Source organism: Cataglyphis hispanica, chromosome 20 (genome assembly GCF_021464435.1).
Source record: "Cataglyphis hispanica isolate Lineage 1 chromosome 20, ULB_Chis1_1.0, whole genome shotgun sequence".
Lineage (NCBI taxonomy): Eukaryota > Metazoa > Arthropoda > Insecta > Hymenoptera > Formicidae > Cataglyphis > Cataglyphis hispanica.
Genome location: NC_065973.1, coordinates 2,080,140 through 2,092,774, shown reverse-complemented (window position 1 = coordinate 2,092,774; position 12,635 = coordinate 2,080,140). Strand labels below are relative to the sequence as shown.

General features: G+C 36.3%; 1 protein-coding gene across 3 annotated transcripts in view; it reads right to left on the bottom strand.

Annotated features, from left to right (window-relative positions):
• The window catches only part of LOC126856905 (protein O-mannosyl-transferase TMTC2-like), a 261,764-nt gene that overhangs the window by 71,920 nt on the left and 177,209 nt on the right, over positions 1-12,635 (bottom strand). For all 3 annotated transcript variants that reach the window (XM_050605901.1, XM_050605902.1, XM_050605899.1), the window contains 2 exons: positions 8,402-9,287; positions 3,928-4,042 (listed from right to left, as the gene is read on the bottom strand). In XM_050605901.1, the coding sequence (XP_050461858.1) occupies positions 3,928-4,042; positions 8,402-9,287 (1,001 nt within the window). The remainder of the gene's footprint in view (positions 1-3,927; positions 4,043-8,401; positions 9,288-12,635) is intronic.

Sequence of the window (12,635 nt, the reverse complement as noted above, 5' to 3'; positions counted from 1 at the left end):
GCTTAACCCTAGCTCGGAGTAATCGTGAATTCCCGACTTGTCGACTCGCAGTATGATTCTCGAGTGAAACGGGGTTCGATCGTGCCGAAATTCGAAAGTGCGGGAGTTTCGTTTAAAGTATCGCGCGTAAAAGTGCGGAAGTATTTTTTAATAAAAGTGCGGGTGTGCCGTTTAAAGAATCGCGCGTGTGAATCTACCTGAGAGGAGGAGGAGGAGGCCTAGGAGAGGCATCGGGCACCGGTGGAGCAACTCTGTGGTAAGTAAATTGTTATTTGTATATTAATTACATACAATTTAAATTGACTACCTAATTACATAATTTGATTTTTTTTATATGATTGAAACGAGAGAGAATTAGAAACGGAAAAGATTTTTATATAAAAGCTACAATCTTGTAAAAGTTTCCATTTTTAAATTATAGTCTTTATATGAAATTATTAGTGTCTTTTTCAAAATTTATAAAATTGTTTTATTAATCTGTTTAATATTATATGCATTGAATATAAAATTCAATACTTACAATAAATTTTTTGACATATTAATTATTTTAATTTTTAATTAATAATTTTACTACAATTTGCATCTCCTATTTATATGTTACAGATCAACGCAGCGATCCTAACAACCTGAGAGGAGGAGGAGGAGGCCTAGGAGAGGCATCCTGCACCGGCGGAGCAACCCAAGGGTGAGTATTATTATTTTTATATAAATTATTAGAAATTCTGTACATGCATTAATTCGATTCGATCATTATTTGAATAGTTTAAAACTCAAACTATAAAAGTTTTTATTAAAAAAAAATAGTTTTCTTTTTTAGAATTTATAAAATTATTCCATATTTATATACCTTTTTATTATTATACGCATCGAATATGAAAATCGATGAGTACAATAATAATTTTTTGAAATATTAATTATTTAAAGAGTTGCTATAATTTGGATTTTATATTTGTGCGTTGCAGACAACGTAGCCTCAAGACCTAATCTCCGCTGTTGCGCATCAGTGCCGGTGAGTGATAAATTTTATTTTATTTTGAGGTGACGTATCTGTAGATTTGTAGATGTAGATTGCAAATGTAGATTGTAGATAGATTCGTTGCCTCAAAATGGATGGGCTAGAATATATAGATTGAATGAAATAACTTTCAATAGACTTTTTAAATACGCATTAAAACGTATTAGAAATATAATTTGAAATATAAATTAAAAATTTAAAAGAAATATAAAATATTTTTTTCAATTTTATTTAAATAATTATTTTTATGTTGCGCCAATTTTGTCACAATTTTTCATAGCCCATCCATCTCTAATTGATCTAATGGCAATTTATCAAAAATTACATAAAATAAAATTTTGCATATATAATATTATTATATGATATACATAAATCCTTAATCACAACAATACATAAATACGCTACGCGTATCCTATATTATATTATATATGTAAGTATTATTATATTATTATAGTATTATTATGTAAATATTATTATATTATTATTACAAATATTAAATCTTATATTATTATATATTATTAATTATTATTATTAATTATTATTATTATAAATATTATCGCCAAATTATCTATACGGCACAGAAATGTGTTTGATTTATTTTATTTTATGTAATCTTTGATAAATTGCCATTAGATTGAGTAAAATAAAGTTATATTAAAATGATGCATGACAAACATGCCATTAACGAGCATAAAATTATGCTCATGTATCGGCGACTGTAATTAGCCGGCAGTGGAAGGAATTTTTCTCCTTCATTGATCTCCGATAAAGATCAAAACTACATCTCTGGCTAGATGTAGCCAGAATAAATATGGCCAGGATCAACGAAAGGTAGGTTCAACTGGCCCAACGGAAGCCTACGGTGCACTTTATTAGAGCATTTTATTAGGGCACGCGAATAAGACACGCGAGTAGGATATTCTCCCCAAAATTTCGGTGATCCCGGATTCTTGTTGGTTTAGCCAGCAAAAGTAGGGGTTTGGTAAAATTATTAGAACTAATTTAACTCAATTATTAGAAATTAAAAATATAAATACTAAAACTATTAAAATATTAGCAAAATAAACAAAAAATTAAAATATAAATAATATAAAATTTAATCTTATTTTAAGGCAAACTTTAAAAATTAAAATTTGAATTGTTTTTTAGAAATAATAGAATAAAATTTATTTGTAACAATAAAATAAAATTTATATGTAAGTAAACTAAAAAGAGTGAAAATTAATTTTAAAAAAATTGTAGAAAAATTAAAATTAAAAATAAATTTTCCTATAATTTAAATTAAGAATTAACTTGCAGAAAAATTTAAATTAATTATAAAAATTTTAAAAATAATATATATATATATATATATATATATATATATATATACTTTTTTAATAAATCAAAACAAGAAAAGAAAATATAACACATGTGTGTTACATTTTATTTTATATTTTTAAATTTATAATTAATTATTATTATATAATATATATATATATTTATTATATTTATTATATTTATTATATTGTTATATAAATTTATGTAATGTTAAACTCAAAATTAATATTATTAATATCAATTATCGGCATTGGATATATCGGATATATCTATTTACCTCCATTATTAATTGTAAATTGTGCTCGTAATAATAATTGTATAATAATTAATTGTAATTATAATTATGATTTAATTGTTAATTAATATTAATTATATATTGTAATTGTATTAATAATATTATAAATTATATATAAAATTTTCTTTTTGTTGTAAATTACACAAAAATTTATCGAAAGAACATGCACAATGGCAACATAATAAAAATTCTAAATTAATATTCGATCGTACATCATTATTCGCATTAAATAATCTAAAGAAACTTTTATATAATTTCGATATAAATCTAAAATGGAAGAGATAAAATAATTACTTCGAAATTATTCCGTGGCCTGAAATTATTTCGCTTCTGACCACTAATTTTGCTATCGATTAGTACAGCATCTTCGATCATTCTATTCAATCGGCAAGAGTACCGTACTAAGATCTTTATAGTAGATACATAATGGGCCAAGTACGTGGCGTGTAGTACGTGCTTATCAGTAACGGGCAGAGGGACAGGCTTATCGACTCAATGGCTTGACAGGTTGCCGCGTCCTTTCTCACCTTTAATAGATAGAGCGGCGAAAGATGACGAGCGTCGATCGAAGGACCCCAGAGACTTTCAGTTACTCTCTCGGGATTGTCCTCGGTAAGCTCTATACGAAGTCGTTGATACGTCGTGGAGAGAGATTCGGAAAGGAATATACGCTGACCGATATTACGTGCTTAAGAAGCTCATGGCCATTCCTCGATATGGCTGCAGTAGTAAACAGAGAGTCTCACCGGGTTTCCCCTTTTTCAAACGAGCGAACAAATATATTTGGTATATATATTCGCGCGGTGGATCGCGGTGGAGAGAAAAAATCGAGATAAAATTAGTAGATCAAATATGGGGATTGCCTGATAATCTTCTTACCAACATTCGCACGTATTCATCGATAGCGGGTTAAATTCAAACGATTATTGCTGTTTACAAAAATGATTTAAGAGAGAGAGCCTTAACATGTTTAAAATCTCTAAAGAGGCGCGGCAAAGCTATATTTCAAAAACAATGACTTAAAAAAATTTTGAGTTATTTAATAACAAGAACTCGCAGAACAATTTCATCTTTAAAGGTATTTGACGATATTTTTAAGATATATTTTAAATAGAAAGAATACAAAAATATGTTGTTTCTAGCAAGAGCCTTTTTAGATTTTAAGAAATTATTCAAAGTTGGAAATATATCCAGCGCGTTATTGCATTTGTAATTTGTTATCTTCGTACTTGCTTGATATGTCATTAATGTCGTTCTATAAAGAATATAAATGAGAAAATTAGAATGTGGTACTTACAAATTGTAGTGCACGTCTGCCATATTCGGTCGATAGCGAAGAGCTTGGACGAACGCTTCCTCCGCTTCGGCTATTCGACCCTGTTCGCTGAGAATACTTCCCAAATTACCATAAGCTAGAAAGAGGAGAAAAAATATTTCGCTTAATATCTTATTTAATTTTTAATCAAATATTATAAAAAAATCTCAAATCAATATGATCTATAAGTGCAATCGTATAATAAATCAATATAAATACATATTTAAAAAATTAATAAGTTTAAAAATATTTGAAGAATATAGCAATAAAAAGAATAATTGTGAAATTATTTATGGTTTATATAAAAAAATAATGCTAGCGAGCATCAAGAGTAATTATTAACGGATGGCACGATATACAGGTGCGAAATACATCTTATGTTTTCAGTGTTAATTATTATCCTAGCGGCAATTACTTGAGAATTATCACGATCAAGATACGCCCGCCCATCATTTCTCTGCTTACGTGCTCGCTCTAGTACACGGCTTGTAGTTGAATATTCAACTCGTTAAATGATCAGTAGGAAGTGCCCCGGGAACATAGTTACATGCTGCGCGCACGCACACCGCGCTTATATACATCACTTTCCAGACATAAAGGCTAATATTTTCGTCGTTATTCCACTTTCAGTGCTATTATGGGATATTTGAGGTGCAGTTTGCACAGAATAATTCGACCTACTTAAATGATACTAATTTTGATAAATTCAAAATGCATAAAGTGAAATCATTTTAAATCGGAATTAAATATCTACGTAACGAACGCACTGAGTACAATTATCATCAATAATAAAATAATCATCAATAATAAAATAATCATCAATAATAAATTTATAATTTTGTCAAAAATGTACGATTTCAAATAATTCATCTATTTACTTTCTCTTCGTTTCGATTGCTTTAAATCGTGAACAGATTTTCAGAAATATTTTTTTGAAAATATTGATTGGAACAGATTGACAGAAATATCCAAATATCTCTCTCTTAATCTCTTTCATTGACATGGTTTCGCGAATGCGCCTAATCGTGATTGACATATCGCGCCGCGTGATCAGTGGAAATCACAGTTAGCTGAGGAAAACGATGCTGAAGCGTGCGCCGACGCCGGGCGTCAGTCGCTGTACGCGGGTTAAATCAACGAGTGGACGTCAACCCGATGGTGAGAGTAACTTCGTGAGCTCGACGGAGAAAAGGGGAGGATGCGTGCAGCGCAGCCACTGGGTGCAGGTTGTTGAGCAGGAAGGACGCGAAGAGTCGAGCGGGAAAGGCACACGGATATATCTGATGAATACGCGCGCGTAAGCGCGCGCGTCGGCGACCTGAACCAACAAAATGTAAATTTATTTCTCGTAGCGGAGCAGCCTGTTAACACGGTAACACGCAATTTCTGTCGGCGCAATTAAAACACGCTGTGACGTCGCGCCGTTGGCGCCGGTGGTAGCGCGTCGTGGCGGCGTCAGCTCGCGTGACCGCTAGCTCGCTTCCACCGCATTGCTTCTATCCGCTTTTCCTCGCTCGACTTTTTTCCTTTCTCTCTTTGCGAGGATATTTAAAACAAATGGACGACGGGAGATTGAATGTGTGTGTGTGTGTGCGAGAATGGAAAGCATCATTCTAGGAGAAAGGGCGAGATTATTGTGCTCTCTCGCGAGAACGCTTGGCAAATACCGGGCGCGGAGAATTAAGGCGAGAGCTGTTAATTTAAAAAACGTGGGTATGTGCGGATAGAAAAAGGGAAAAGAAAAAAAAAGAGAGAAAGAAAGGAGAGCGTAAGCTTTCGGGATCAAAGCTTGATATAAGCATGCTTGACAAATTTTCTTCTACATTAATAAATTAGAATTTACTTCTTAAAAATTCTAACAAGAGAAACTTATTATTTCTATATATGTTATTAAAAATAATTCTGATTATTAGTCAATCAACTTTTGTTTAAATATTCTATTTAAACATTAGGAGTAGAATAAAAGCTGACGTCGGCGCAAAGTTTGATTTTAGAACTCTCTATTGATCGAACAAACATGCATAAATAATATAAAAGTGAAGGGTAAGATAATCTTAAAATAATATAATGCGATCGATGATGTGGAACAGATGCGCAGTGCTGATGTGCGGCGCAATTAATACGAACTACTGTCCGGTAGATTAAATCGTGCAATCAATCGTTAGATTATCATGAAAGTAAATGGAGCGGATAAAGTATAAAAAGTGGCAAAGACGGATGGCGTTCCAAGAGAAAACCTATGTAAAGGAAGAATCGAGTAACTTATATCGTCGATGCTCCATATGTATCGAGTTTAAAAACCAAATATCCATCTGTCTTTCCTTTGTCAATCCATTCTTAAAAATAGAAACAAATATTTCTCTTTGCAATTCTAAAATAAATTCTTAATAAACAAGATAAAAAATAATTCTTAATAAAGATAGAGAAATGTCATAAATAATTTTTCAATAAATTGAATGTAATCGACAATAATTGTAGGAGAAAGAAACATTAATATATGACATAAATTCGATACATTTCTGATAATATACTCGCATTGTATCGCGCGGATGAAGTGCTTTATACAGAAACAAAACAAAAATTCTTGCCAGCGAAAGAAAAGCCGGTCGGAGCAGTTACGCGGTGCTGTAAGTTAAAATAATTACAAAAAAGTACACCGTGGAGGATAAGCGTCGTATGAAAGTGGATAAAAGGTGAAAAAGGGTACGGACGGATTAGAAGGGTGCATTAAAGGGAGAACTCCCTCCCGACAGATGAGGAGAAACGAGAAACTCGCATATGCTTTTAACGCGCGTGCATATTATTATACGCTCGTGTAAGACGTTTCTGTCAGATAGATTAAAAATATGAAAGATAGAGCAAGGAAATGAGGAAAAAAAAAAATTGATAATTTTTTCAGTGCAACAAGCAATCGTATAAAAGAATCAAATTCTCTTGCTTCAGTATTTATTAGCTAATCGACATTGAGAATTAAAATTTTACATTATTTTTTTGCAATTTTTATTTTAAAATAAATTATTTTTAAATAAAATCTATATACATAGTAAAAATTTTATATTTATTTTTTGCTATAAATATTTCGTTTCCTATACAAATAATTCTACATATAAATAAATTCCTACATATTATTTTATAAAAAATCATTTTAAGAGAAACTTCCATCAAAATTCTTTTTCTACCTTAACCCTTGCATAACTCAAATATTTATCAATTGCGAATAAATAAATCCAGAAATTTGTCGCTTATACATATAACAGATATAACAAGTTAAAATATATATTCATTGTCATTAAAATACACAAGACCCCCGAGAAATTAAAAAAAGAGTCATCCGAGGATAGAAGAGAAACACGGTGCAGTAGAAAAAGACAGAGAAGGGTCAGACGGGGCCTTCGTTGCATGCCGTGTATTCATCTTCTCAGCGATTTTATGGACACGGTAGGCGCATAGTTGCCTGTGTCGAGGTGCAAGATGAACAAACGGGATAGTGCCACACACACACATACACATGCCGGTGGCACAATGGCCCCGCCGTTATAACGAGAAAACAGGCGGCGTGTGATATCCGTCGGCCCTATCGGCTGGCAGGGGAAATTTCATTTTTACGTGGCCGTATATTTCGTCGCGACGACGCGCCTATCGGACCTCGATCAACGCGCAATGGCTTTTTATTATTAACGCGCGCACAGCGTTTTTATTATCTTTATGTCTTTAATCCGTCCGGCGAATAGGTAACGCACGGCGGACATATCGGTTGTTCTTCTTCCTTTTTACGTCCCTCGCGTATATAAAGAGATATACATTCTTATAAATACTGCATTTAAAGACTTCGTGGTCGACGACGGAACGGGCGCAGCTGATAAAAATGTCATCGGCAATGACAACATTTTGCGAGATACCGAATCGAGTTCATGCGTGAGATCGCATAGCCGTTGAAAAAATATATTATTCAGTGAAAAATTTGAGTTTTTTTTTTTTTTTTTACGTGACTATAATATTTCACTTGATGAAAAATTAGTATATGTCTCGATATCTCTTCCGTCTTATCAATCATCCTTTTTTTCCCCTCATTTATCACATTTTCTTTCACGTTAATTCTTTCTTTCTGCACTAAATTATTAATATTGTATATATCAACGTACATAAAATATTGTCGATCTCTCGAAAACTTTCATCTAATTTCTGAACCTAAAATTCTATGTCGTGCACGGGCATTGAGTTTGAAATTTTTTATCGCAAACTTTTAAAAACTTTTAATAATATAGACTATATATAACTTTTTCCATTCTAAATCTTGTAATATATTAAAAGCTTTCGAAAATATATAGAAAATTAAATTAAATTAAAAGAAAAATAGAAAAAATTTTTCTAGCTTTCGTCGACATTTATGAATTTAATCGTGTGCCTCCTTTACGGTTCTTTTTAAATATCCGGATAATATTAATCGATCGCTTACCTTTCGGCGGATTGACGTGCAACGCGGACCTGTACAAGCTCTCCTCATCCCTCCAGTCCGCGTTTCTCACGAGCGTCTTCGCCGACATCACGCCGATGAGAATCGCCGTCGCCATGAGTACCGCCCTGCCGCGCGTTTTGGACCCGTTTCTCCTCGCTATCCGATAACATCCGGACACGGCGGCGCCGACGACTAGACAGGCGCCCACGCTGGGCAGGTACAATATCCTCTCGGCTATGACAAAGCCCACGTAGAAGAAGAGATTGCTCGCCGGTAGGAAGGGGAGCACGAGGAAGCCCAGGGAGACAGCGACTGCGGTGGCCGCCGTTTGTCGGCCACCGACGTTAACGCCGCAATTACTGCTTGGCCTCTTGGCACAATGACAATCGCCGAGCGGACTGTTGTTATTGTTGGCCGCCCTGCAGCCATCGGTATGACAGCCGCCGGTACGTCTACCGGCGCACACGGGACACCTGGACGACGTAGCCGCGCGCGTCGAATACGCCTGCTGACCCATCGTCGACGACGAGTTACGTCGACGTCGTCGCAGACCCCTGACGGCCCAGAAAGCGGCACCGATCAGGGCGCCGTACAGGCACACCGATTCTAGATTACGCGGGTCCAACAAGCTCGTTATGCGCGGCACGGCGTCCATCGACCAGTCGAAGCTCAACGTGCTCGGGCACAGTAGCATTCTCGCGCTGGCCGCCGGTAGATACAGGAACGTCAGGCCGCGCGTCAGTCGCGACGGATGCCTCGCCGCCGGATTGTCCGCGCTCGCGAACTCGGGCCTGTTGCCTGCGAGCCTGAGCCGACCCAGTGCGAGCAGTGCCAGACCGCCCGACAGAATGCCGACGCTGCGGCCCCGAGTGAATCCGCAATTGCCCTGAAATTCGACGTTTGACAGATATGTCATTGCTCGTGTAATTCCGACCCTCCATCGGATGATGATTGCCGTGCTTGGAGATTGCACAACCATGCACGTTGTGCATATAGATTAGGTCAAATTAGAAGGGATATAACAATGTATTGTCATGCATTACGAAGAAACTACAAAATTTATTTCGAGTACATTAATTCTTTTAAAAGATTTGCAGCAGCGAAAATCGAAAGATTAAAGTGCCTTTTTGACAATTATATAGCAGAGATCTTAATCGAGAAATATGTGTTAGATAAGAATCAGTTGTGCAATCGATTGATTATAAATTTTACTCTAGTTGATTCATAATATAATACATTATTTTTTTGCCGTGATATAAGGAGAACGATGTTGTAGATTTAAAATAATCCAGCTAAGGATAGCACATATGTGCATTCGCGTATATTATGTTGCGACACACGTGCGCGTGTAAGATACATGTGTTGCTCGCAGGTGTGTACAGAAATAATAAAAGTACCGTAGAAACGCATTACGAGGGGGTATCTCGGGAAATATGATACCGTAATAACGCGATGGTTATTTTTGTTGTCAGTTCATCGGGTATACGTTGTTCCCGCTATTGCTACGGCGCGCTTGCGCTCTCCTTTTTTTCCCATGAATAAACATAAAGGAAAAAGAAGCGAATTGGAAGTATGAAAGCTTTCACAGTCGTCGAGACGATGTTTGCTTCGGCGAACGCGGCATCGCATCCGACCGGAAGGTGGTTTCGGATGGATGGAAAGGAGAAAATCGTTTGTCCGACAAATCGGCGAATAAGACGCGTTTCATCGTACAATGCTCATGTTGACGAAACCTGAAGGAATAACAGTTGCTTTGTTGCGCCCTTCACCGTTCGCGATGGACAAGCAAAATGTTATTGAATAATGGTAGGGGAAGATTTTGCGTTGCGCAAGCGATCCGATTATATAGAATTCTTAGGTGAATTTATGAAGCAAAAATAACGAGTCAGTTTAATTATTTAAGTATTGCTATTTTCATTAATGTAATGCGAAATAAATATTATTCTAAAGTTTTTTAGTTATTAAAAAAAAATGAAAATTAATTAAATAATTTTTTTGACAGAAAAAAAATTTATATCATGATCGATATTTTTATTCGACTTTCTATAACGTGTGTTTATAAAAAAATAATCACAAATTCTCTTTTATATTATGAAAAATATAATAAAGCTAAAAGAATAATTTTTTATTAAATTAAATTGAACTGCACAAAATTGGCGCGAAAAATCATAATGAAATCTCTCTGCGCGGTAATCGTGGTTGGAAACGCGATTCGAAAGTTACACAGACAGTCGGATCAGGCTGAAATAATAGTTTGCGGTGAATTTATAATTCACGTTAAGCACGATTACGCTCTTTCACCGAGTGCCGAGACATTCGTCTCATATCTCCGACGACTGGAATGAGAACTGGCACAAAGTGCGCCGCAAAGTTCGTTAAAAAAGTTAGACGCGAAATTGAATGCCACGTCGTTGTGTTTAAGGACGGTGTCGCGCGCGCGCGCGTTTTACCGCACGTTGCTTCCGGTATACGCCTTATTACTTCGCATTACCCTTGCCCTTTTACTCTACCATTTTTCCTCCGCCCTCCCAACTCTCCTCTCCATTCCAATTTCATATTATTTCGAAGTTTCCTGGGCCCGCGAGTTCAAACATCGCAAAGGGAAAGAGACACTATACACGAGAAGATTTGTCAAGGCATGGCCGTGAATAGTTTAAAACTCGCCTTAATAAACGAACGATACGTCGCGCTTCGTACAAACTTCCGCCAAGTTCGTTACAACCGTAAGATGTAATTTTCCGGGGCGATGCGAGCGGCTGCATCTGGGCGGCGCGCTGGCGGTTCCGTAACCGCTAATTCCTGAACAAAACTTTTGCTATAAAGACTTCCTGTGACAGCGACAATTATCCGTATTACGTACAATAAGGCGCTCTGTATGTTTCGCAAAGTCCGTGTAACATCACGCGATTAATGTTAATTTACTCGTCGACTATTGTTCTGGAAAATTAATCTGACACCGGACAATTTCCGAGACAGATGACAGGTCTTCTATTATTCGATCGTTCGTTTTAATTTCGAATAAAAATAAATTCTTTTTTCCACGATTTAATATTGAAAATTTTATTCATCGTATAACGCCATTATCAAATTTTTTTTTAACAATATGATTATATATATATTCAAATATGAGCTATCCCAACGTCTCGATAATCCTTGCTCCGGTATATATACTGGATATACCGGAATTAGCTACGAATATACTGAGGATTATCGAGGGTGCGCTATAATTGTCGTAATTCCACCACTTATCGTGGCTTTTCTGCGCTTCGTGGCGATATTGTTTTATCTCCGATAAAATGCCCAACGAAGCATCCAAAACGAAACAAACGTCACAGAGCCGGATTTAAAAACATCGCGGTGATATTTCAAGAAGAGATATCTAGCCGCCCGTGTTCGATACTCTCCCTCAAATCGATAATCTGAAAATCAAATTTTTTCCAATTATTTCGCGATCGTTCCGGACAGCTCGATCGTAACTTAATAAATTTCCGCTCGCCGCCCTTCTCGCGTGCTTTTCGCGTCCATGCCAGCTCTAGTTCTCATCTGCGGAACGTCACGTCTCGTTTGTCTCCCTGCTTCGCTGCAGTTTCCGTCGATCCACGCATATTTCCGCGCGACCGAACAAAGCGAGTAGAAAACGAAAAAGTATTGCTACCAGCGGTGACATTTCCGCTTTGGACGAGGCATTTTCGTTTTAGACTTTGCGATTCGCATAAAAAAAAAATATCTCGATGCTTTCTTTTTAAAAATTTTTTATTTAATAAAAAAGATACCTTGATTCAAAATTTTAACCCTCACAAAAAATTATCATTTACACTTGGAGTTTCCTCCTAGAATTTAATCCTTAATTCGCCATCGAAGCGCATTCGACTGCAGGCTATCTTGGTGGGAAACGGTGCAAACGGTTTGCACACAGTGGATACTCCGAACTGAACGAGAAAGGAATGAAAGCCGCAGAGAGATGCAGTAGACGGCGAACGCGAGGAAAAGACGGAAATATAATAAGGAGAGAAATATACGAAGATGGGAGAAAAGGGAATGAAAAGAAAGAAGGGAGGACGGGTAGAGGCCTCATGGCATTCAGAGAGGCGTCGGAAGATGCGACGATCCTCTTGGCACCCCTCCAATCTACCGTTGTCGGGGGAGAGACGGGCGTACGTCATGCATCACGCGAGGCGTCCGGTGCATCCGGATGCAATGTGCGCGAAAAAGGAGAAGGCAAACGGGGATTTCG